The sequence below is a fragment of the Sphaeramia orbicularis genome, chromosome 17 (genome assembly GCF_902148855.1).
Source record: "Sphaeramia orbicularis chromosome 17, fSphaOr1.1, whole genome shotgun sequence".
Lineage (NCBI taxonomy): Eukaryota > Metazoa > Chordata > Actinopteri > Kurtiformes > Apogonidae > Sphaeramia > Sphaeramia orbicularis.
This window is the reverse complement of record NC_043973.1, coordinates 24,372,991-24,398,844: the sequence shown is the minus strand read 5'-3', so window position 1 is coordinate 24,398,844 and position 25,854 is coordinate 24,372,991. Positions and strand designations below refer to the sequence as shown.

The window sequence follows — 25,854 nt, the reverse complement described above, 5'->3', positions numbered from 1 at the left end:
GCACCCAGATACCGGAGGGTTAACCAAATCCAGTTTTGACCCAGTCAAATGTACCCTTTCACTTCCTCTGAAAACACTGCATAGAGCTGCAATGAAACAGAGGCTGCAGATTATGATTTTTATGGACTAAAAACACACAGAGGAATGATGTCCTGCAGTAGGTGGCAGTGTGGCTGGCACCTGCATTTACAGAAAAAGACATTAAGTTCACATCTGTGTAACTTAAAGCTGTTTATTTAAGTCTGCCTTGTTTGTGTCATCTGTATTCTGAATTAAACATATGCCTTTTTTATATATACAGCTGAGGGTTTCTGCACAGTTTGCATTTAACTTTAGCAAAAAAAAATTGCATTTTGCAAAAAAAAAAAAAACAAAAACAAAAAAGAGACAAAAAACTTCAGTCCCACAGGCATCTCTAAGTCATCTCAACATCTGAAAGCAGGAAACCCTCAAACTTAATCACAGGCTCAATCTACTTCTGCAACTTCCCACAGACGGAAAAGGAGACAGATTTCCACTCAGACGGTAAAACTAATAGCAGTATGTTAACAGTACCAGACATCACAGTATTTGAGTCATATAAAATCTGTTTATACTTTGAAGAAAATAAAAAATAATAACATTAAATCTTCAAATTTACAAAGATACCTGGTCTAAAAATGCCATCCTTTTTTATCATGATAAAAATAGTCACTAAATTTAGTAACCATAATCACATGACTTATTAAGGAGTCACATCTCAGTGACTTCATATTTATATAGAAATGGAAAATCATGTTAGAGGAAAAATACAACACAACATATACAATTGTGTGAGACATTTCATTTTATACTATTTTGCCTGTTACAGACTTTCATGAACTTTTTTTTAATATATTGTCCTGAGTATATGATTAGTTTCCATCTACATTATTTAATAAATCACTGTTAGTCTCATTACGAGTATGATGATCACAGTTTAATGCAAATACATTTGACCCTTGGCAGTGATCGTACACTCAGACGACCTGCTGGACATACTCGCGTCTGCTTTGATTTCAGATGAATTTAATGCACTTCTAAGCGCAGATGCATGCGTCGCGACTCAGGAAGTGGTGATGAAACAACAAAGTAAGAGAAAGCAGAAGTGTGTCTGGCACAGTGCAGTCAGACAGATAAACTGAAACAACTGACAGACTGGCATCTCTAAGGTAAGGGCATGACTGGATCTCACACTTTCCACTGATAAACGACTCATAAGAAAACAGTGTAGGTTGGACTTATATGTATATAATATATGTGTGTGTGTGTGTGTGTATGTGTGTGTGGGGTAGGTTGGCTAAAATCAACTATCCTCTCATTGTGAAAACTCTGATTTTACTCTACCGTATAATATATTAATAAGAAATTAGGATGAGAAATATATGTAGTTATATTTTTATTCACAACAAAAGTGATGTGACTGAAAAGTGTCCTCATTCTGACACTTGTGCCCTTTTCTGTTCTGTTTGTGTACGTGGTTTTTTACTCGCTGAATGTTGGTTGGGTTAATGCCATTTCACTGAAACCACAGACAGTTGCTGTTTTTCTCAGATAAAAAGTGCTAATTGACGCATAAAATGATGGCAGAGCAGCTCCTGTAAAGAGCTGATGCTTACATTTTTTTGAGTACATCTAGATTATGAAGAGCCTTTTATAACGGCGCAGAGTTACATTACATCTGCTATGAGTGAGCGATCAAAAATAAACAGAAAATCTGTACTTCTGTAGTTTACCTCACCCTTTTGTGTACTTAATTGTGTTCCATCCCAAATTTCAGCTTACATGTCGTACAAAGAGCCTTTAAACTGTATAGTGCATTTGGTTTCACTTTGGATTTTGGGAAATTAATATTTTTTTTAAATCCGAAAGCAGAAATGTTCACATGTACTAAACCCACACATGAGAATGGCTTCATATGCTTTGACAGTGTGGTGTCTCACATACACAACACACTGTGGGAACTACCAAAGAGAACAGTAATGACAGGAAAAAGTACACTCATTTCAGAGGTGTTTTCAGACTTTGAAGTTCTGTCAGAAGTGTTTGAATCAAATTCAATCAAACTCTTTTCTGTTCCCCAGATCCACCACCATGACAAGCAACTGTTCATTTCTAGCGGTGGATGATCTCATGAAGACTTTGGAGTTGGTCATCTACATCCCCATATTTGTTTTTGGTTTGATTCTTAATCTTATAGCGTTATTAGTTTTCTGCCTAATTCTTCGCAAATGGACCGAATCAACTATCTACATGACCAGTTTAGCTCTGATGGACCTGCTCCTGCTTTTCCCGCTTCCTTTTAAAATGCATGCCACCACCCACCTCTGGCGTGCCCACTTCCAACCCCTTTGCTCATTCCTGGAGTGTCTGTATTTCATTGGGATATACGGCAGCATCTACACCATCATGTGTATAGCTGTGGACAGATGGGTGGCCATATGTCACCCGTTCAAAGCCAAGCAGCTGCGTTCACCCAAAGCGGCCTTGGGGACCTGCATTGGTGTGTGGGTGCTGGTGATTGCAGTGATTTCCGCAAATATGCAACGTTTCAGGGAGGCCGGGCAGGAAGAGTTCCATTGTTTCCACAGGTTTTCAGAGAAAGGCTGGAGCCCTGTGGTGATCACTTGTCTTATGTTGTTCGGGTTCCTGGTGCCTGCTCTGGTGTTGGTTTTCTGTTCAGTTAAGACCATCTGGGCTCTGCAGCAGTCAGGACAGCACAGCCAACAGAGCAAGGCCTGTGTGAAGATCATCTACAGCGGTCTGAGCGCCTTTCTCCTCCCGTTCACCCCCAGCCACCTGGCCATCCTGCTGCAGTTCCTGGTGAGAGTCACACTTCCTGGAACTAAATATTTAACAGAGAAAATCAAAGTTAATTTATGGACCTTTTGACAATAGTAGTTAAACAAATAAAAAAATCAAATATTTCCTTAGTGTTCTAGTTGTAGGTCTGAAGGTCGTGTGCTAATGGAGTTTAAAGGGTTTACTGTTATTTAACTGAAAACTATGCAATTTCACACAATATTTGACTATTATTATCAGGGTATTTCAGTGGTTCCCAACTGTTTTTGGCTCATGACCCCATTTTAACATTACACATTTCTGGCGACCACAAACATTCAAAACAGAGACTTTTTTTTTTTTTTTTTTTTGCTAAAATTAAGTTGTTTTTGATCATGTAATAGTTTGCTATACTATGCTGCAAGTAAATGTTAATTTTAGACAACATTTAGTCTATATAATGTGTATTATTATGGACAGAGGCAGAAAAGCCAGGTGTAGATTACTGCGTAAGAAAGTGAGAATTTTATTTTCCTTGGTCAGGATATGTACAGTCAGTCCATCTTGGATTTACAAGGCTGACAATTAATACTGAACAAATAATAACTCAAATTATGAATTATGAAAGAACTACAACATCTTAAACTGGCCGCAATGAATATTTGAAAGATAAACAGTATCACAGTGCTTCGGTTTCAGCTTCAGAGTTTGTCATGTCTAATGTTTGGGATCGTCTCTATCAACTCACTATATATTATTTATTTTATAAGTTTTTTTTTTTTTTTTTTTAATCAGTTACTAGAAATTTCAGGCGACCTCATGTGGGGTCCTGACCCCAAGGCTGAAAAACATTGGTGTATTTATACAAAAAAGTTTGAGGATTTTCATATTACACTCACACATTAGCTAGAAAACTGAAAAAAATTATCATGGATGAGACAAGCCAATAACCTCAGGTAATCTGTCACCTTTTTTATATCATAAAAAATAATAAAACACTGGTTAAACAATAGTGAAAGGATCATGTGCTTCCACACATGACAGTAAATCATGACTAGTTGTGAAACTAGTGGTATTATTACGGCAAAACTACAGAATCAGAAGTGGAAAAATAAATATCTGAGAATCACAGCTGTTATTGGACATAATAATGTGTTTAAAGTACTACATAATGTATAAAAATATGGCCTTTGTGAAATTAGATAAAAATGGTGTTTTATTTTAGTAAGCTGGTAAAACCCTAAGATCTCATGCATTATCCTGTACATGTTAAACAAGAAAAGCATTCAGCGAGCGCATACCTCCGCCAAGACAGATCTGCCCCCTCTCCACCCCTGATCACCACCAAAATTGAATCATTTCTTCCTTGTGCCAGTATCAACATTTCCTGAAAATTTCCTGAAAATCTGTCCATAACTTTTTGAGTTATCTTGCTAACAAACAAACACGCAAACACACACGCAAACACACAAAGCAAAGTGATCACAATACCTCCAGGCAGAGGTAGTAATAAGGGTTGTGAAAAATCACTGTGTGTGATCAGTGGGTCTGACACTTCTTGCATTGACTCATGGCAAGATTTCTCCTAAATTCTAAATAAAAGTTATGTAAGTATTTATTTTATTTATTGAAGTATTTATTGGCAGACAATGACAATTCTTTTAAAAAAAATTCTTTCAAAAACAGTTTTCAGACTTGGAATAATGCAAGGAAAACAAATTCATATTCACTTTAAGCAACATTATTCTAATGTTTTAACTCAAAAAAAAGCACAGATATTTGGTGGTATAACAGATTTTTCAGACACAGCTTTCATGCTTTTTCTTGTTGGCTGCTTTCTGTCACATCTACTGCAAAAATGCAAACAGCTCAGCTTTGTCTGATGGTTTGTGAGGTTTTCAGTTGGATCTGAACATTTAAAGTGTGAACTGCACGTTAGTACAGAATTAAAAGGTACAGTAAACACCTGTGTATCAGTAAGGCTTTACTATTTCATATGATGTAAGAGCTTAAAGACAAGTAGCAGGATATGATAGTAAACTCCTGATGCAGTGGAATAAATGGTCTTCTATGTGTAACTTTTCTCATTTCACAGGTGCGCCAAGGTCTGATTCAGGACTGTGGCAACCAGACCAGGATCAGCCTGTTCATCCAGGTAGCGATGTGTCTGTCCAACATCACCTGCTGTCTGGATGCTCTGTGTTATTACTTCATCGCCCATGAGGTGAGGAGCACCAAACACACCATCAGGTTATCGATCCAGAGAAGAGCAACGTTTAGCACTTCTGAAGTCTGAAGACGTGACACAAAAAGAACAATTTGTCCTCAGAGCGACTGCTGGCACTGAAACCAAGGAAGCGGCAGTGGTTTATCTCAGCAGCTGGCAGGTTCATCTAGTGGGTGCAGTACTGGGTGGAAATACAATGGGTCGCAGTGTGATTTCAATAACCACTAAAGCCAGAGTGAGTCTAAAATGTAAAGGCTGCGTTATCTGTCATAGATAACAAATGCAGCGTACAACAAGATGTGAGAAGCAATGAGTGTATTTTGGTCCAGTGAAAGGAAGCAGGCAGACACCTCTGTAACCTCAGACTCTTCACAAACAACTCTGAAACCAAAACGTAAGCTGTAAAATAAAAATGCACCAGCACAATGGAACGCCACAATGAATATGTTTTTAACAGATATCGAAGTCACAGTGCCCATAAGTATAACTGTGCAAGACATTGGCATGATTCATTTTAAAGCAGCTCAGAGAAGATTTTTATCAGTATTTTTTATGAAGACACAGATCTGAAAAGGAAGCTTTGAATGAAGAGCCATGAGGAGAAACTGTACGTTTTATGGAGATATAATTAATGATTACACATTTTATTTAAATGGAAATTATTACACATAGATAGGGATTTAAACTGAAAAGTATGAAACTTGGAATTTCTATCTCATTTTATATTTAACTCTTTCATGCATGAATTGTGAGAACCTTAATCAAGATTTTTTCCTGAGTGTTTTTATTCCTCTTTCAGCATAAAAAAAACCCACTGCGATTGAATTTTTTTATGAACCCATTTTTCATGGAATTGCAAAAATATCCATTCAGATGGACACCATGAGTTAAATTTTTGAAGCAAAGAAACATGTATTTACTAATATACTGTGTGAAAACTGAATTTTTTTTTAATGCTGCTAATCGGATGCTTTGTCACATTTTAACATATTCTAATATTAGTTATTACTGACTTTATGTAGATAACACGCAAAAATAACCTTGTTGTTTAAAAAAAAGTTAATTACAGTCTAATAACAATAACAAGGAATTGACTTACACTCAAACATGTTACTGCAGATCAGGTTTATCAAGAACAGCAAAGTTACAGCAATGGTACGTTCGCTTTATTGGCTGATACAGAATTAAAACAATAAAATCCATGAATATACAAGATAACAGCTTTGAATAGCTGTCCACTGTAGTGACCACTATACATGAAAGGGTTAAAATAACTGCCTATTATTTTTTTTTTTTTTTTGACAAATATGACTTTTTTTGCCTAAATCATCAAATAGGTAAGTTTTTTTTTTACTTTTCCGTTTTTCATGAAAAGTCTGAAAAAAATAACTTAGGCTGTTATTTTAGGACGGGGAAAATATCTATGTAATAATGTCTTAAATATATAAACAACAATTGTTTATATTTCATCATCAAATTATTTTTCTAAACTACATAAAAATTACACTTATGTTGTGTATTTTTAATTGTTTATATTTAGACATATTTTATTAACATAATTCATTAACTCATTAGGAGTACATTTTGACTACAGCTTCAGAAAATAGATGTAGTTTCACTAATACTACTTTAAAAAAATTTTTTTGGTTTGTTTTAACAATGTAGCTTTAAATGTGCAATATAATTAGTTGTGAAAGGCAAGGGATGCTGAAAGATTTTGATATTAGTAAGTTTACAAGAAGACATTTGATTCACATCAGCGCAGTCAAAGCTAAACCCAAATAACAGCTGTGTGTACATTACATCAAGCCGCAGTCGGACGGAGATTAAACACAATCTCTAGTGGCTTTGAATTATAGGATTTATTGTTTTTACATTGTTTTTATTTGTATTTTATTTTATTTCTATCTACAGAGGAAACATTTTCCTTGTTGTTTTAGTTTAATTTCATTAGTTGTGTTACTTGTGTGACATTTTGCACCTTCACTGTCAGGTTCTGTTAACTATTTTGTGCTGAATTTTGTTTTGTTTATTTCGTTTTAGTTTCTTTGTCTGTAATTATGATATTATTCTTTTCTTGTCGTAGCATTGACTTTTGTGAGGGTGTCAGGTTTCTTGATGACAGTCTGTATTTGTTAAAATTATGTGAAATGTTAACAGGGTTCCCATTCACATCGGCATAAGTGTAATTTAGTTGAATATTGTATTACAAAATTAAACAACCTTTTTTATTCTCTTAAGTGTCATATTCATGTCAACTACTCAGAAAAATTATTTAACCAATGAGCCATTATTTGAGGATGTAATAATACACACCTGAAATGGTGTAAAAAAAAAATAAATAAAAAATTGCTTTTAGTCAAAAAGTGACAAAAATCAATTCCATCTCAGCAAACCTCGCTAAAACCTTGATGATATATGTATTATTAAAAATTTTATTTTGACTGAAAAAAAGTACTTAAATAAAATGTTCCTCAACATTGCATCAAGTCTTTCTCTTCTTTTTAAAGGGAAATACAGTATCACCATAACACCATTATCTTGTGACAAGTACATGTAACCACAATGAATTAGCCGTTACTTTTCTCTTGGTAAAAAATTGGGCACATCTCCTGTGTATGTGTTGCGTTTAAGTTCATAAGGAAAAAAATTTAGTATTAATTTCCTTATATAAAAAACACCTTTTCAGATTTTCGAAGTGACATTCTAACCAATTTCTGAAGCCAAATGTGGCTTTAGTGCAACTGTTCATAATGAAAACCAGTAAGACAAAAGGAAAAGGTTGATCATTTATTCTTAAAGCAGCAAGATATTACAAGAAGAATCTAATATACAGCGAAATAATGTATTCCAGACAATGAGAAAGACAAACATGACCAAGTCTTATCAACATAGATGTATTTGCTCCAAGTTGTACATTAGAAAGACACCCCCAATTCCTTTAAAGTTGGGACAGATTAACACTGTGGGAATAATAATGCCAAGATAGGAAGGCCTGGGAATTAGCAAAAGCTAAAGACAACAGGCAAATCCAAAGGGAAGAAGAGGAAGAGCAAGACAAAAAAGAGTTTTAGCCTTTGATATCATCTACAGTTTGATCTAAACTATAAAGCATCCTTTAACTTTTATGTCCTTAGCATTAAGCATCGCTGACTGCAGACTTTGGTTCCTTCTGTCCGTCTAAAGCACTGCTACTAAGTACAGTCTAAAGCCGTTTACATCCAAGGAGTATGAAGGTGTGATACCAAAGGAAATTACAGACTAAAAGAAATGATCCTTCACAAAACAAGTTGATTTCATTTAAAAATCTATGCATGTAACAATATGAAATTCAGAACAAACTTAATTTACAGTATATATTGCTTAAGAACAATCAAAGTTATATACACCATTTAAAAATGAAACATAAATAAACGAAACAAAAAAATGTCTAAACTACATGAGGTATGTTTTGCCATTTTTGACATTCAAAACAAAATTAAAACACAACCAAAAAACAGATATCCATATAAGTACACAGTGCAAGAAGCCTCGTCCACAGTGCACTGGGTTTCTAAAATCAATCAAAGAAATCAAGTATTTTGATGAAAACACACATCGACATCCAATTTTACACAACATGATAAGCTACACATATATCCAGACACATTTATAACATCATCCAGATATACAGACCATCTGAATAAAAAAAGACATCAACATTGTACATGAATAAAATAAAAGAGCATTTCCAACTAGAGACAAAAAACGACAACACTGAATTGAAACCGTTGGACAAATACTTGCTCGTAAAGTGCAGTTATAAGCCTAAAGAATTCAAGAGGTATGGTTTTAAGTTGGCTTCAGTGATTGCTGCTCCAGATTTACGGCCTGTCGCAGATTACGGTCTCAACCACAAAAGTGTTCTCAAAATGACGGATGCTGTGGCAGGTCTTGGTCTCACGCCTTTCAATACCTGGAAGAAATAAAAGAGAAAATCTGTTCAGTACTGAAAGCTGAGCTTGGCACTGATCGTTTTACTATTACTACTACAGAGCCATTTTGAATCAGCAGTGGTTATCCCTGAGAATACAGCCATATATGCACTCTAGGGGAAGTTTCTTGCATCATTTCTGAATCTCCGACACCAATCAAAGGCAGCAACGACACAGATATTACTCATGTGCATCACTACCTCCTCCACAGTATGTGGATGTGTCCACTGCACTACGAGTGACTCACATAGCAGGAAGTTCCCAAGCAGTGCCCACACACACACACTGATATGATAATTAGACTGCCAGGCTGTTAGAGGAGGATTTCAGGCTGCTCATACCGCCTCAAGTGTGGACAAGGAAGCCCCTATTTGGATGTAGCTGTATTTGCTTCTGATTGGTCACTTTCTCTCAACTGGCTCCTCTGCATCCAAATGATCAGTGGATTCCTTGTGACTAATAGTGGAATCCTTTCTCTCTTCATTAAAGTAAGATAAGTGAGACCTAGTGCATGTCACACAACTCAATATTTCACACGTGTTGGTGTGAATATGAGTGGGGAATTAGTGGAAATGACCCACCATTATTTAGCATCTCAAATCAGACAAGGTAACGGAAGGGAGTACTCACGTCTACGCTGGTTGCGGCGTCTGAGGCGGTAGGTTTCTTTGCCGTAGCAGAGCCGGTGGATGAACGGGCCCAGCTGCCTCATGCTCCTCACCCTCCCCGTCACCACCATCTCTTCCTGGATGATGTAAGTCTGAGGAAGGTATGTCCCTCTCTGTGGCAAAGAGAGCAAATTAATTACTCAGTCATTCTGGAGGAGGAGGAATGACGACAGGAAGATGGGAACACGCTGTCCTTCACTCTGTCAAGCTCACATCTATCTCTAAGAACACTTCCAAAACAGCCAAACAGGAGGGCCTCACCTTGACGTTGACGAGCAGCTCCCACAGATTGCGTGGAGGCATAACCAACGTTGTGTTCAGCTCAGTGATGTAGCACTTGTCCAGAGCAATGTCATAATAGGCTGTGAGACCCTGGAATAATTAAACACAGAATGAATAAAATTCGATATACAAACATTCTGATGAGAAAATTGTGTCAGATGAAATTAGTGAATTTTACAGCTGTTGGTTGGTTCTTACCCTCTGAAAGTCATGAATGATGTCAGCAGGGTCGCTGCCTCCAAAGTGTGGTACGGGTACACTAATCTGTTCATAGTTGTCGTCAAGGTAAATGCCGACATTTTCCTCCAGTTCTTGCCGGCCCCTTAGAGGAGCGTACACCGAGTCCTCATAGACAACCCGACAGTGGAACAGACTGTCTTCTGGGATCTGCTAATGGGGTGCAACAGAGCAGACTTAGCATGTGACAGAAACTGACAGTTAATAAAAACATTATAGATTATTAGTTTTATGGCATTATGTGTGAGAAAAAGTGAGGCCTTACTTGAGGTATAAAATAGTAGCGATAGACGTAGATGGAGGCCAGTATCAATCCCAACATGAAGACCACCAGACCAAAGGTGAGGCAGCACAGGCCAGTTGGGAAAGGCTTCTTGGACCTGACAGGAAGTACCAGCTGCTCCTGTGGACACGATGGCAGCTTGGTTAGATGACAAGACAAGGTATTCAAAGTGAACATCAACTTTTTAAACTTTTTTTTTATAATAGTTCAGACCACAAATTTCCAGTGCCTGTAGAATTATGCAAAGGATGTGCAGAATTCCTCATCTCAGGTTCATACAAAATCTATGTTTGACCGACAAAAATGTATATGGCCCTACGTATGACAGTCAGTAGTGTCCCCTCACACTGCCATGCGTCCAAGTCCCAATTGTAACAGAGTTAATTTTGTACATGTTGCTGTTGCCAAGTCGTTAGTCAGGTCTGGCAGACGTAAGACGGACTAGGATGAGGCATGCTAGATGCCCACCCACAGTCTCTCAGTCAATCTGCTGCCTCTCCCTACTACTGTTGCTATGGGGAACGGAAGTGAGGAGAACAGATTGAGCCAGGCTCTGACGAAGATGCTGGCACGTGGCCGTCTGGTTCTATTCTTAGAGGCCTACTTCCACACTCCATATTTGAAATAAGTTCCCTTGTGCCTTCAGTGAGAGTCAGAATGATAATGATTTACGTGGAGCAGGAGTCCCTCAGCAGAGGCGAACATATTTATAGATCTACACACACTGGCTCTGACGCCTATTCTACCATTGCCAATAAGAATCCGTAAAACATTTGGGATCATGTGCTATACGTCTACGGATGTAATAGATGAGTGAAACCATATTTGTAGAACCAATGGTGTGTCTGTGCTATTTATTGATCCCAATATGGTAGGTCAACACAAAAGGCTTAGGTGGGTGCCTATCCATTCTGTGCCAGATATTTTATCTTTGACTCTTGGGATGTAGTCTAGAAGTAGACTTAAAATGGGCTGAAAAAACTTGCATTCCTCAACAGGTCATCAAGCCTTTAGTACAGACTTTGACCAGTCTGGCTGACTCCTAAAATCATTTTATTTTGTATATGAGATTGTGAAGCACTGTGACAAGCCAAGTTAGTCAGCCTCAGCTGTCTGTCTTACAAAAGGATTTCATTCATTTTGTAACACAGAGATTGGCATCCTCAGTTCAAACCAGCACTTCAATGACACTCTGACCTGGAAAGTAGCTCTTCCAGACCCTAAAGCGCTTCAGGACTGTAAAGCGGAAGCACTAAAATATGTAGTATTTGTACCTAGTTTTATTCATTTGAACTGCTGCTTTGTTACAAAACCAATTTAGAAAAAACACAACAAAACAAAAAAAAAAGCTTAACTGCACCTAAACCATTGCCAATGTTTGCATACAGGACGCATCAGCCTAATCTTGGATTACCTCTGTCCCAGAGGGACTATGACACGCCGCCTGCAGGATTCAGGTAGTAAAACACCCCGTGACGTAATTGACTGGTGCAGTGACCACATCTGACAGCTCATTTATTTTCCATGTTAGACAAAAAAAAGAAAAGTCTCAGGCTGTCATGCAATCTTAAGGCCTGTAGTGATAAACATGGAAAAGGCGCAAAGGAACTGAACAGGTTATGCAGAGCAGAGTCAGATTGTTCTGAAGTCACACACAGAGCAGCATCTGCATTGTGTCATCGCGGTGGTAAAACCAAGTGACGTAATGTCAACATGGCCTGCAATATGTTACCCGTGTTATTGTTATTATAATATCAAACATTGTAAACCGGTCTTTTATTATTGCATACTACGACTGCACATGCAACAGCATCACAGCATACTCCAGTCTGGTATGTTTTACAGTAAGTCAGTTGAATACTGGTAGTTGTTTATGCATAGTACTTCTTGCCTTACAAATAAACAAAGCCTTGCTCGGACTGTATAAAAGCCCATCAGTGGTTGGATGATGCATAAATCAGCTCAGAGCAAAGATTAAAGGATTAGCATGTAGTCAGGCGTTTTAACTAACTACAGGCTATTTATCCTCAACTTAACATAAGACAAATTACTACAACACGAAACAAAGAAAGGACAAAGTGCGCAAACTCACGTGAGCCTGAGGTATATTGATCTTGTCTCCATCCTGGTCTTTTTCAGGTTTCTGCGCCGAAACTGGCTGGAAGGTGATCTTCACCATGTTTTTCTGTTCAGTGTGTGTGTTTGCTTTGTCTCCTATCTGTTTTAGTGCGCTGGTTTCATCCACCAAACCGGGAAGATTATATAGGGAAGGCTCAGTCTCGCCCCCGGGACTCAGTGACCTCAGAAGAGCGTCTTCTCTGACGAACAAGCACTGTGTGGGTCTCAAGGAAAAGCCGCCTCGCCGCTGTCAAAATAAGAGCTCAGATCCGGCTAAAGCGTTAAGAAAATACGACATAATCATAGTCGTTGGCTCAATTTCGCAAAAATTAAGTACAATTTAAAGCTATGTATTGTTAGGATGAAGGAATCTCATATTTATCTTTGATTTGCTGATAATAAAATAAACTGTGCTTTTATTTTGAAAACAAGTGCCCGATATGGTAAGGCTTTCCGTATTTTATTTAAAGCCGCATCTCCTTTTTTCAACACTGATCATCCGGAAATGTAGGGATGTTAGAAAACTCCCAGCAAGTGTGTAGACTGAAATAAATTAACACTAGGTCACTATTACTATTATTACGATAATAAAGAAGTCTGTGCGGATATAATGTGGGGTTTTAGTGCTGGGGATAATTTCTATTTAAAAAAAATCTCAAAACCAAAGTAAACAAAACACCCTTTAATTTCATGAAAAGGTGTTAGTATTACATGACTGCTTGAACTCATGATATTAACATCCATTACATGACTGCTTGAACTCATAATATTAACATCCATTCTAGTGAGTGTCTACTATGAAAGTAAAACAACACATGTAATTTTGCACAAACCTGCACACAATTCTGTGAGTACATTATGTCCATATGACTCACTGTAGACACAAGCCCCACAGTGTGGTGTATATTGTCGGCTTCCTGATAAAACCTGCTATGTGACTTGGCAAATTTTACAGGAGAAACAAAAAACTGTTTATATAACAGGAAACTGTGAAATATGACACAAAAAAAATCTGTTCCTTTAATGTTGGTACTTATGATGGAATGTAAACAACTTTCACAGGGGACTGAAATTTGAAGCTATAATAGGGGAGATAGCAGGTTTTTATTCCCAACCAAAAATGTCACTTAGCAGGTTTTATCAGGAAGCTGATGATATGCAAATTACAAGAATTTTGATTAGATCCTAACAGGAAAGTAAAACAAACAAAAAACTAAATAATCAAAATCAGTCATGTAATAGGCTATATTCTATTTGTCAGTGATATTGCAGTTGCTTCAGAAGCAGGCAAGGATACTTGCTTCTTGGTGAGACAAGTTAATGGCTCAAATGTTGTCCAGTTCATTCATTCATTCATTCATTCATTTTCAGAAGAAGGTGTGTATTAGCCTGATTTTAACTGAAGAACTGATGGCTCACAATCAAGCAAACAATGAATAGACTTAACTGACTAAAGACTCAATGTGAGAATTGGCTAATTCAGGACATATAATTGCCTCAAGTGCTGATGTTTTTGCAGGAGCACAAAGTCAAGCCTAAAATAATTTTATTGTGTGCTTTATAATGATTGTCTTCCTGATAAGACTAAAAAAAACATTCTTTATGTCAGACTTGTAATGATATGTCATTATTTAGACTCACTGGTAAAAAAAAAAAGTCAATAGTTGGGGACAGTTTTTACATCTGTTAAGTGTCATTCACTTGACCTTTCTGTTATAAGTATGTATCAGTGTCCAATCATATTTCATGAACAGTGTGTTTCAGTGTTGTCGGGCACGAGCGTGGCGCGCCCTCGCTGTGCCTTGCTCTCATACCAACTTCAGCCTTTCTTATGTAAATGAGCCGTCATATATAGCTAGTACATACCCCCTCGGAGCGGCATTAACGACCCTAGACTCTCTGCAGGCTTTGTTGGCCGCTGGGATCGCCAGGCCATCTGTCCCATTGACAGGCTGTAACGGCTGTGTGGATTACAACACTAACCTCCAGTCGGTTCAGCTTGTTTCTGGCAGCGCCGGGGTTAAACTTCAACATGGCCCCCATTCGAAACAACACAAACTGTATGGACAGAGGTGATAACTGCACTGGAGTGAAATCTGACAGAAAGGTAAGGGCTTACTGCTACTGAACGTTTCCTGTCCGGGTTGCTGTTTTAAATGGATAAACCCTGACAAATAAAGGCTGTTCTTACTGTTTTGGCAGATGAGAAAACCTCTGGTGGAGAAGAAAAGAAGAGCTCGCATCAATGAAAGTTTACAAGAACTCAGAGTTCTCATCGCGGAAGCAGATGTAAGATGCTATATTTACATTTTCATGACTTTGACTTCTTGTTTAGTAGATTCTTACTTTAACTTTAGCTCATAAATCTCAGAGGAGCTAGCTTGGGTAGCCAGTGCTTACACAGTTTTGTCACCCGCCGCAGTTACAATCAAAGATGGAGAATGCCGAAGTACTTGAGATGACGGTGAAACGGGTGGAGAGCATCCTGCAAAACCGGGCTCAAGGTAAATTATTACCTCTAAAGTTAGAATATCCCCATATCTATAAGGTTCAATCACATTAACGTAAATTTATAAGCATATTAATTATTACAGAGTACTCAGCTCTTTTAATTAATTACACAGGGTCCTTCCGCCGTGTGTTCTAGTTCTTTAATAGTAACTTCAATAAATGTTGGCGTATTAATATTTTAATCAACTGTAACCACAACTGAGCATGCGCACTTTCATCCGCGAGGGAGTTTTAATAGTGTAGTAACTTCTTGTGCTGATGGTTGTTTTTGGCAGAAATTGATGCCGTAAACAGGGAAGCTTGTGAGCGGTTTGCGGCAGGGTACATCCAGTGTATGCATGACGTGCACACCTTCGTGTCCAACTGTCCGGGGATAGACCCGACAGTGGCCGCGGAGCTCCTGAACCACCTCCTGGAGAGTATGCCCCTGAACGACCAGGACCGCCTCCAGGTCATGCTGCCCGACTCTGTGGCAGAGTTCAGCGGCAACAACAGCACTTGGTCCCTGTCTGAGAGCATGTACTCGGCTCTGGTGTCCCCGGCCCCTTCCGTTCTTTCCAGCGATGACCTCTGCTCTGATCTGGATGAGACGGACTCAGAGCAAAGCCATGCGTCTTCTTCAGAGGAGTCCGAGCATCAGGACGCGTCTTTAACTTACTCTAAGACAGTGTGGAGGCCATGGTAGATGGAAGCCATGGTAGATGATGGAAACATAGAGGCAGCATGTTGTAAACTACCTTAGATGAACTAATGCTTTGTGTTAGGATGTTGTGTGGGATAGGCCTTAGTATAAAACACAACAATGCTGGACTGACAACTTTGAAACTGACTGAAAAGCATCCGAGAAGCTCTTTGTGTAATTATTCTGGAAAAAAACAATTGAAACTAAAATGTATTTAATAAATAAAGTATGTAATTAATTCTGTTTTGCAGAGGTCAACAATTTGTAGGATCTTCATTTGGAGGTGTATTGGCCTGCCCTCTGTGAAAGGGGCATGTGTATATATTTACTTGTTGAGTAAGACTGAGCTGTATAGAAGATATCTGTCCCACTAGACATGCATTTTTTAGCTGTGTGTAAATTATTTCTTAATTAGCGTATCTTTAACTTTGTATTTATACATGTCAAATGACTGTTAGTAGGCTACCTCATTGATTCGCCTATGCTTAAACTCGACAGAGGATTTTCAATAAATCTCTTTTGACCAATGACCTGTTGTGAATTTCTTTTTCTGAGAAATGGGTATTTAAAAAAAAAAAAGTTGTATTTAACACAAGAATCCCACTAACCACCCACTTACGGCTGCTTTCAGGATACTAGTTATTACTCTGCAATTGTGTGCCATTTGTGTGCACTCTCTCCAAGCACATCGTAGGCATTTGTGAGGTGTGAAATGAGTAATCCACTCTCTCCTTATATAGGCCTGCTTGAACACTTGACAAATGGGTTTTATAACTTGACTTTAGTTTTGCTGATTTTATAAGATAGAATGTTGACTTAACATCCGAACAAATAACTTTCTTTTCAAACAGGGCAAAAAGTTGCAGCCAATTATTCAGATCTTATAAAAAAAAAAGAGCAGAATTATTATATTTTAGTGCTTTAAAATGATCCACAGTGTTTTGTCAGGGATGCGACTGTACGGTTTTGTAAAAATAGAGTTGATCCATCATCTGTGCAGGCAACCTAAAATATACTAAAGGGAACAGGGGCCAGGATTCCCATGCTAATTCTCTTGAGATTCATTGAAAGCATGTCTGCTCTCTCAGACACGACCCCTGTGGTCCCGGTGAGACTCACAGACACAGTTCTGCCTCTGCCACCAGCACAAATGAATAAGAAAAGGCTGCAAGTTCTGAGTCTTAAATCCACCTCTAATTCAGTGCCTCCCCTGGTGTTCCTGTGATGCCCACTCAAGGTGTCATTTTTTACACTGTGCCTAGAGGGGATCACTCATGCAACATCACAAAAAGGGTTAATACAGCAAATCTTCTCTTGGAGTAAAATTAAGTCAAGCATTTCCGTCGTTTATTTGTAAATTTCGGGAATAGCTTATGTTACCTCAAATTTAGAAGTAGACTACTTGTATTTGTACTTGTATGTTAGTTTTTCTGGTAATGGTGTTCTGTTTTTTTTTTAAATCATATAATTCAAATACACATTTGGGGGTTTGATCTACTAAATAATAAGATAAGATAAGATAAGACTTTATTTATCCCACAGAGAAAAAGACAGATATAAAAAACACAAATGAGTGAAAAATAAAAATATAAAGAGAAAAAAGATATTTAAAAATATTTATATAAATAAAGAATTTGATTTAAAAAATAAATATTATATACATATATGCACTGATTTTTTTTATTTTTTTTATTTTTTATGTTTTTTTGTTTTGGGTTTTTTTGGGCCAGCCACCACCCCTCATCGGAAGACAACTTTATTTTAAATTTAAATTATTTACGTGTACATATATGCATTGACGATATGATGATATGACATGATGTTATGTGGAATAGGCTTCAGTGCAAAACAGAACAGATCACATGGAAACTTATTGGAAGGCATCTGTGAATCTGTTTGTGTCATTATTCTGAAACCACAATTACACTAAAATATGTAACCTATTGAACAAACAATTGAATCTAATTGAATAGCCTACATTTTCCACCTTATAACCACATAATTATAATAACACACAAATATATTGCAAACTTATTTATGTATATTTCTTTTGCTTATCATATCATATTGATGATATTTTTCTACATATCGCACAAGCTGCTATTGTGTTCTAATAGAGTGTTTTATTATTTATTCTATGTATATTTAAAGCTATGTATTACTGATGCTTTTTATTATTATACGTGCACAAAACAACTGTAACACACAACAATTTCGCCCAGGATTAATACAGGATTCTGATTATTTGCAGGTTTATTTTAACAAAACAAGATCTGTAATGCAATTTTAAGTATAGCTGTTATTCACTGTTATTGACATTTATGAGCAGCTACATTTGTGATACTTCTTCTTACATATAGTGTGTTTATATGATTAGAATTTAACCCATAAAGACCCAAACATCCACCACAAACCATCTACTTACCTAAAATGTTTAATACCTGTTAATTCACTAATCACTCTCAGTCTATATAATAATTGGTGTAAAATGTCATTTGTCATCTTTTCATGGTCATCAATTATGACCCAATTGGACGTTCAGAGGCAACACCATCATCTTCAAAACAATTTACTGATCTAAAATGTTTGATGTCAGGTGATCCACTAATCCTGACAATACATGTAAATAATTGATGTAAAATACAGTCTGTCATCTTTTTATGATCATCAGATATGACCCATGTGGATGTTCAGAGGCTCTATAGTTACCGTGGAAACACCGTCATCTTCTACAACATTGATTCACTAGTAAAACCCACAGAGTTGGATCAATGACAGTGGATGGAGACACTTGATATATGTTCAATTATTGATATCTTTGCTGAAAAAGTCACGTTTTCTTCAGTTTTCTCTGTTTCTGATATAATAATCCTTAACTTTAACCCATAAAGACCCAAATCTCCACCGCTGACCAAAAGCATCTACTGATCTACAATGTTTAATATCTGCTGATCCACTAATCGTATCAATACATGTAAATAATTGGTGTAAAATACAGTTTGTCATCTTTTCATGATTATCAGATATGATCCATTTGGACGTTCAGAGGCTCTGTAGTGAACGTGGAAACACTGTCATCTTCTACAACATTAATTCACCAGTAAAACCCATGGAGTTGGATCACTGACAGAGGATGGAGACACTTGGTTTTCTGTTAAGTTTATTATATCTTTGCTGCAAAATTCACATTCTCTTCAGTTTTTTTCTATTTGATATAATAACCTTTGAATTAACTCTGAGTTTTCATGAATATCTAAATCAATTATAGGAAATCAAACATAGAAAAATACATGATTCACAGTGAAAAATGCGAAATACAGAGGATATTATTAGAATAAATGGTGATGAATCACTTAAGAAAGGTTAAAAAGAGAGAAAAATTCATCTGGGAACTGCCACTACAGTACCACTTTATGGGTTAATCTGAGCTTTTATGAACAGCTACATCAGGGGTCTCAAACATGCGGCCCGGGGGCCAAATGCGGCCCGCCAAAGGTTCCAATCCGGCCCGTGGGATGAATTTGAATTCCACAGTCAAGGCTGTGGAACTCATTTTAGTTCAGGTTCCATATACAGACCAATATGATCTACAGTAAAATAATAACAGAATAACCTACAAAAAATAACGACTACAAATTTTCTTCTCAGTTTGATGTGAAAAAAATATTACATAATGCCAATAAACTCCAAATTTTTGTCTGTTTCAGTGCAAAAAAATAGCACTAAATTATGAAGATATTTACATTTTCAAACTATCCTTTAACAATAAAATGTGAATAATCTGAACAAATATGAACAACTTGAAATGTCTAAAGAAAATTCAGCACAATTTTAACCATTTTCTGCCTGTTAATAAGTGTTTAGTGTTTTTGTAGATCCGATCCATAATGCATATGTAGAATGATAAGTTGAGGCAGAATATTAACCCTTTCATGCATAGTGGTCACTCCAGTGGACAGTTCTTCTCCAGCTGTTCTCTTGTATATTCATGGGTTTAGTTATTTTAGTTCCACATCAGCCGACACAGTGGACACTTATGCACCATCCCATACACTGACATTCATACAATTATTGTAACTTTGCTGTTCTTGATAAACCTGATCTACAGTAACATGTTTGAGTGTAAATCAGTTGCTAATTGTTATTAGACTGTAATTAACAGTTTTCTGAAAGAATTTTTGTTTTTTTGCATATCCTCCTGAGACCCAGTAATGCATTTTGTCCTCTGTAGGGGACAAAAGTTTGACAGTTTTATTTAAAAAATGCTGTGCATTACAAAGGACGTTCCATTAAAAAATCAATCAATAAATAAAAATGATTTTAAAAATGTATCTGAAAAAACTTGCATTATGCAGTTTCCAATCAAGACTATTTTTTAATGTAAAAAAGCTAAAACTGTCAAATTCCTGGGTCTCAGGAGGATATTATCCCTATGAAATGAGTAATAACTAATATTAGAGTATGATAAAAAATGTGAGAAAACAGTAGCAATTTAGCAATTAGCGGCATTAAAAATGTTTTTATTTCATAGTTTTCACACAGTTTATCACTTTCTAATGATGAGTTTTAAATACATGTTTCTTTGTTTCAAAAATTAACCCTTTTATGCATAGTGGTCACTACAGTGGACAGTTACTCTACAGCTTTAATCTTGTATATTCGTGGGTTTTGTTGTTTTAGTTCCATATCAACCAACACAGTGGACACTTATGCATCATCTCATAAACTGCAATTCATACCATTATTGTAACTTTGCTGTTCGTGGTTGGTTCTTGAGTGGAAATCAATTGTTAATATTTATTTTTTGCATATTATCTCCATGAAGTGAATAATAACTAGTATTAGAATATGTTAAAATGTGAGAAAACATCAGATTAGCTGCATTAAACATGGTTTCATTTCACTGTTTTCATATCACTTTATGATATTGGGTTTCAAACACATGTTTCTTTGCTTCAAGAATAAAATTCATGGTTCAGCTGAGTGGACATTTTTGTAACTCCATGAAAAACAGGTTGATTTAGAAAAAAAATTCAATCACATTGTTTTTTTTTTTCATGCCTAAAGAGGAATAAAAACACTCAGGAAAAAAAAAAAATCTTGATTAAGGTTCTAATAATTGATGCATGAAAGGGTTAAATGCATGGTGTCCAAATGAGTGGACATTTTTGTAACTCCACGAAAAATAGGTTCATTAAAAAAAAAAAAAAAAAATCATTAGCATTGTTTTTTCATGCCTACAAAAGGAATAAAAACACTCAAGAAAAAAATATTGACTAAGGTTCTCATAATTCATGCATGAAAGGGTTAATATAAATTTAATATAAAATTGGACTTCATTTTCTCAAGAAATGTCAGTTTTTTCAGATTATTCACATCATTTTTGTTTGGATCATTTATAAAAGTAAGTATTTTCATAATTTAATTGGGTTTTTTTTGTTATTATTTTACTGGTCCGGCCCACTTGAGATCAAATCTGGCTGAATGTGGCCCCTTAAAGAAAATGAGTTTGAGACCCCTGATCTACATGATGATCTGGGAATTAAATACAGACAAAAACAGCAGAATGTAGAGGATAATAGTCTAACAAATGATGATAAATCACTCAAGAAAAGCCAAATACAGAGGAAAAATCAGTTTAGAAGTGCCAGAAAAGTAGCAGTGGGTCTTTCTGGGTTCACTTGAAGAAATGCTGAGATGATGAACTCGTCGTGTCTTTCTAGTGACCAGACTCAGACCGGATTTACTGAGGTGTAAATGACCGCCACAGGAGGGCAGTTTGTAAATTTTCGCACCTCGGTCCAACTTGGAAGAAGTCTGGAGGTGTGAAGAGAGAAGAGGAGAAGAAGAAGGAGGTGGAGGAGGAGGAGGAGGAGGAGAGGGGATGCTTTGATCAGCCTGCTGAGACCAGTCTAAGGCTGAGACCCGGAGCGGACAGGAGGAGGAGGACCACAGCTATTGTCTCACTGTCGGACAGACAGACAGACAGACAGACAGGAAGGAAGGTGAATGTCATAACCTCAGGATGGACAGGAGGGATCACTGAGATGCGAGGCACTGGCTCTCATTTCAACGATTTTATGCAAACTCCTCATATACACAACAAACAAAAAGTTAAGGATATTTTTTTATTTTTTTTTTATTTTTTTTTGGGGTTATTTTTTGTCAGTTGGGATTCTTGCACAGCGCTTTTTACTTTTTTGTGTGTGAATTGAATTGAAACATATATTTTTTTAATGACCAGACATAGTTTTATTTACAAATGGCAAAAATGACAAAAAAAAAAAAAAAACATCCTTAATTTTTGGTTTGTAGTGTATTTGGTAACCAAGCTGTTCAGAAAATATATTCGATTTAAAGCTGCTGCTGTATCTGTTATCCACCTGAGAACTTATTGCACTGGATCGAAAGCGATGCATGAAATGGTGATGGGCTCCGTCTGTTCATTTTGCAGGAATTTTTGCAGGTCGATTAAAAGCTGCAATTCTTGATACATGTCTTAAAAACGGTCAAAAGTTTGCAGGAGCATGCATTAATTTTGCAGGAGAAAAATGCAAGAAAAAACAAGGTATTTGGAGCCGAACATACCATAAAAATAGCGTAGAATTATTATTATTATACTTTACTGCTTTTAATATGATGCACAATGGTGATGGGCTCTGTCTGTCTGTCTGTATCATGTTCATTTTGCAGGAATTTTTGCAGGTCGATTAAAGGCTGCAGCCTGTACATTATGCATGTCCTAAACGGTCAAAAGTTTGCAGGAGCATGCATTAATTTTGCAAGAGAAAAATGCAAAACAAAACAAAACAAAACAAAACAATAAAAAGGCATTTGCAGCCGAACATGCCATAAAAATAGCTTAGAATTATTATACTTTACTGCTTTTAATATGATGCACAATGGTGATGGGCTCTGTCTGTTCATTTTGCAGGAATTTTTGCAGGTCGATTAAAAGCTGCAATTCTTGATACATGTCTTAAAAACGGTCAAAAGTTTGCAGGAGCATGCATTAATTTTGCAGGAGAAAAATGCAAGAAAAAACAAGGTATTTGGAGCCGAACATACCATAAAAATAGCGTAGAATTATTATTATTATACTTTACTGCTTTTAATATGATGCACAATGGTGATGGGCTCTGTCTGTCTGTCTGTCTGTCTGTATCATGTTCATTTTGCAGGAATTTTTGCAGGTCGATTAAAGGCTGCAGCCTGTACATTATGCATGTCCTAAACGGTCAAAAGTTTGCAGGAGCATGCATTAATTTTGCAAGAGAAAAATGCAAAACAAAACAAAACAAAACAATAAAAAGGCATTTGCAGCCGAACATGCCATAAAAATAGCTTAGAATTATTATACTTTACTGCTTTTAATATGATGCACAATGGTGATGGGCTCTGTCTGTTCATTTTGCAGGAATTTTTGCAGGTCGATTAAAAGCTGCAATTCTTGACACGTGTCTTAAAACGGTCAAAAGTTTGCAGGAGCATGCATTCATTTTGCAAGAGAAAAATGAAAAAAAAAAAAGAAAAATAAAAACAAAAACAAAACAAGGTATTTGCAACAAAACATGCCATAAAAATAGCGTAGAATTACTATACTTTACTGCTTTTAACCCTTTCATGCACGAATTATGAGAACTTTAATCAAGATTTTTTCCCTGAGTGTTTTCATTTCTTTTGAATCATGAAAAAAACAATGTGACTGAAAAATTTCGGTAACACTTTATTTGAAGGTCTAGTTTATAATGCATTAAACACACAGTCATAAGACATTATAATGCATTATAAAAGTCATTACAACAGTTTATGATCATGTACAACAACTTCTACCAAGGTTAATAAAGTTTTATAAGTGTAGGCATAATGTTTTATAAATTCAGCTTTCATAATGTTTTCTACATCCATACCAAAGTGACAACAGTGTTTGTGGGAAGAATCTCCAGTCCTGGGTTACAGAACACATTCTAACCATCATAACTCTAGTCATTTATAAAGGGTTACATAACATGGTACTTTACTGCCCATTGCACAGTAAATGTAAATTAAGCTTATGGTTTGTTATTGACAGTGCATTGTTTAGTTCCTCAGATGCTTGGTTTTAAGTTAAAAGTTATCGGATAAACATTGGGAGATTTGGATTCTGGCACAGAAGCAGTGTGAAGGAATTTAATTTTTTTAGGTGGGGAATTTTTATTAGGTTTTGTCACTGGTCCCTATACCCATCTATTTTAGGGATTTAATTTTTATTTAAAAAAAAAAAAAATAAATAAATTATGTGTTTGAATTAACAAAGATTTAGAGCTGCCACATTATTTTTTATTTATGTATAAAGCAATATGTAACACTTCTATTTACTGTCTCTGTTCTTTTAATGTTTTATTTTTGCAAAATAGAGTTATTAAGAACACTTTGATGTATAATTTTTGATTTACACTTTACTTAGAGCCAGCAGATACTGCTCATACGTCATCATACTTGTGTTAGAATATCTAATAACCTTATGCAGTGTTGTCACTTTACTAAAAGCTCTTAAAGTCCTCCTGTAACTTATTATTGATGTTTCTAAGGCATTATTCAGTTTCAGAAACTACATGTCACAGCAGTTCTCTGTGTCTTTATAACTGTCTAGAGTTATGATGGTTAGAATGTGTTCTGTAACCCAGGACTGGAGATTCTTCCTACAAACACTGTTGTCACTTTGGTATGGATGTAGAAAACATTATGAAAGCTGAATTTATAAAACATTGTGCCTACACTTATAATACTTTATTAACCTTGGTATAAGTTGTTGTACATGATCATAAACTGTTGTAATGACTTTTATAATGCATTATAATGTCTTATGAATGTGCGCTTAATGCATTATAAACTAGACCTTCAAATAAAGTGTTACCAAAATTTCTTATGAAAAATAATTTTAAAAAGTAAAAAAAAATGCATATAAAAACAAAAAAGTAATAATAATAGTTAAAAAAAATTCTCATGAACCTATTTGTCATGAAGTTGCAAAAAATGTCCACTCAACTGGACACCATGCGTTTAATTTTTGAAGCGAAGAAACATGTATTTATTGATAAACTATTACGTTCAGGGGAGATCTACACAATGTTACCAATTCATGTCAGTAAAGATATATAATGTGTTAAAACTTTAATAAAGATATGTGCAAAAAAAGTGCAAAAAAAAACCCCCAAAACAAAACAACAAAATCTATGAATATACAAGAGAACAGCTGTAGAATAACTGTCCACTGGAGTGACCAGTATACATGAAAGGGTTAATATGATGCACAGTGTTTTGTCCAGTGTGTGTCTGATCAGTTATCATCCGTACATAGAGCCTAAAAAACAAACAAAAAAAGAATGCATATGGCCGTGCAAATTTTTTGTGTTAAAAACTTTTAGTACAGGTTGCAGCCTTCATCACTGAACTAATATTTGCACTATTCACGCGAACAGTTTGGACGCATTGGATGAAGGAAACCCAAGCCTGTTACCATCAGTAGATTGTCGTTTGGTGTGTTTTTATGATGTTTTGTCTGTTGTCAGTTGTCTGTCTTGTCACCTGCCTATAGGGACTACAGATGGAAATTAGCACTGTTGCAGCAATTTAGCATTTACAGCTGCAATTGATGTAGATGTTCATTAACCCTTTCATGCATGAATTATGAGAACCTTAGTCAAGATTTTTTTTTTTTTCTTGAGTGTTTTTATTCCTCGTTAGGCATGAAAAAAAAAACAAAAAAACAATACAATCAAGTTTTTTTTGTTTTTTTTTCATGGAGTTACAAAAATGTCCATGCATTAAATTTTTGAAGTAAAGAAACATGTGTTTAATTCCCAATATCAGAAAGTGATATGAAAACAATGAAATAAAAACATTTTTAATGCTGCTAATCTGATGTTTTCTCACATTTTAACATATTCTAATGCTAGTTATTACTCACTTCATGGAGATGATATGCAAAAAAAAAAAAAAAAAAAAAAAGTGTAACAATTAACTGATTTACACTTAAACATGTTAGTGCAGATCAGGTTTATCAAGAACAGCAAAGTTACAGTAATGGTATG

At 36.1% G+C, this 25,854-nt stretch overlaps 3 protein-coding genes across 4 annotated transcripts; 2 read left to right on the top strand and 1 right to left on the bottom strand.

The window, feature by feature from the left end:
* The first annotated feature begins 1,106 nt into the window (after positions 1 to 1,106).
* On the top strand, positions 1,107 to 5,858 carry LOC115436742 (G-protein coupled receptor 55). 2 transcript variants are annotated; one of them, XM_030159661.1, is made up of 3 exons: positions 1,107 to 1,190; positions 2,103 to 2,841; positions 4,895 to 5,858. In XM_030159661.1, exons 2-3 carry the CDS (start codon positions 2,113 to 2,115, stop codon positions 5,093 to 5,095), a joined length of 930 nt encoding a protein of 309 aa, XP_030015521.1. In that variant the 5' UTR covers positions 1,107 to 1,190; positions 2,103 to 2,112; the 3' UTR covers positions 5,096 to 5,858. The 2 variants fall into 2 exon arrangements, with proteins under 2 accessions (XP_030015521.1, XP_030015522.1); XM_030159662.1 differs by having other exon boundaries at positions 1,187 to 1,248.
* Positions 5,859 to 7,803: 1,945 nt separating this feature from the next.
* itm2cb (integral membrane protein 2Cb) lies at positions 7,804 to 12,818 on the bottom strand. The gene is made up of 6 exons (XM_030161053.1): positions 12,563 to 12,818; positions 10,453 to 10,590; positions 10,149 to 10,340; positions 9,930 to 10,040; positions 9,631 to 9,781; positions 7,804 to 8,981 (listed from the first exon to the last, which is right to left on the bottom strand). The coding sequence occupies exons 1-6, from the start codon at positions 12,647 to 12,649 to the stop codon at positions 8,890 to 8,892; spliced, it is 771 nt and encodes a 256-aa protein (XP_030016913.1). The 5' UTR covers positions 12,650 to 12,818; the 3' UTR covers positions 7,804 to 8,889.
* Positions 12,819 to 14,354: 1,536 nt separating this feature from the next.
* hes6 (hes family bHLH transcription factor 6) lies at positions 14,355 to 16,311 on the top strand. Its single transcript, XM_030161410.1, has 4 exons — positions 14,355 to 14,695; positions 14,791 to 14,877; positions 15,011 to 15,092; positions 15,375 to 16,311. Exons 1-4 carry the CDS (start codon positions 14,621 to 14,623, stop codon positions 15,782 to 15,784), a joined length of 654 nt encoding a protein of 217 aa, XP_030017270.1. The 5' UTR covers positions 14,355 to 14,620; the 3' UTR covers positions 15,785 to 16,311.
* The last annotated feature ends 9,543 nt before the right edge of the window (positions 16,312 to 25,854 follow it).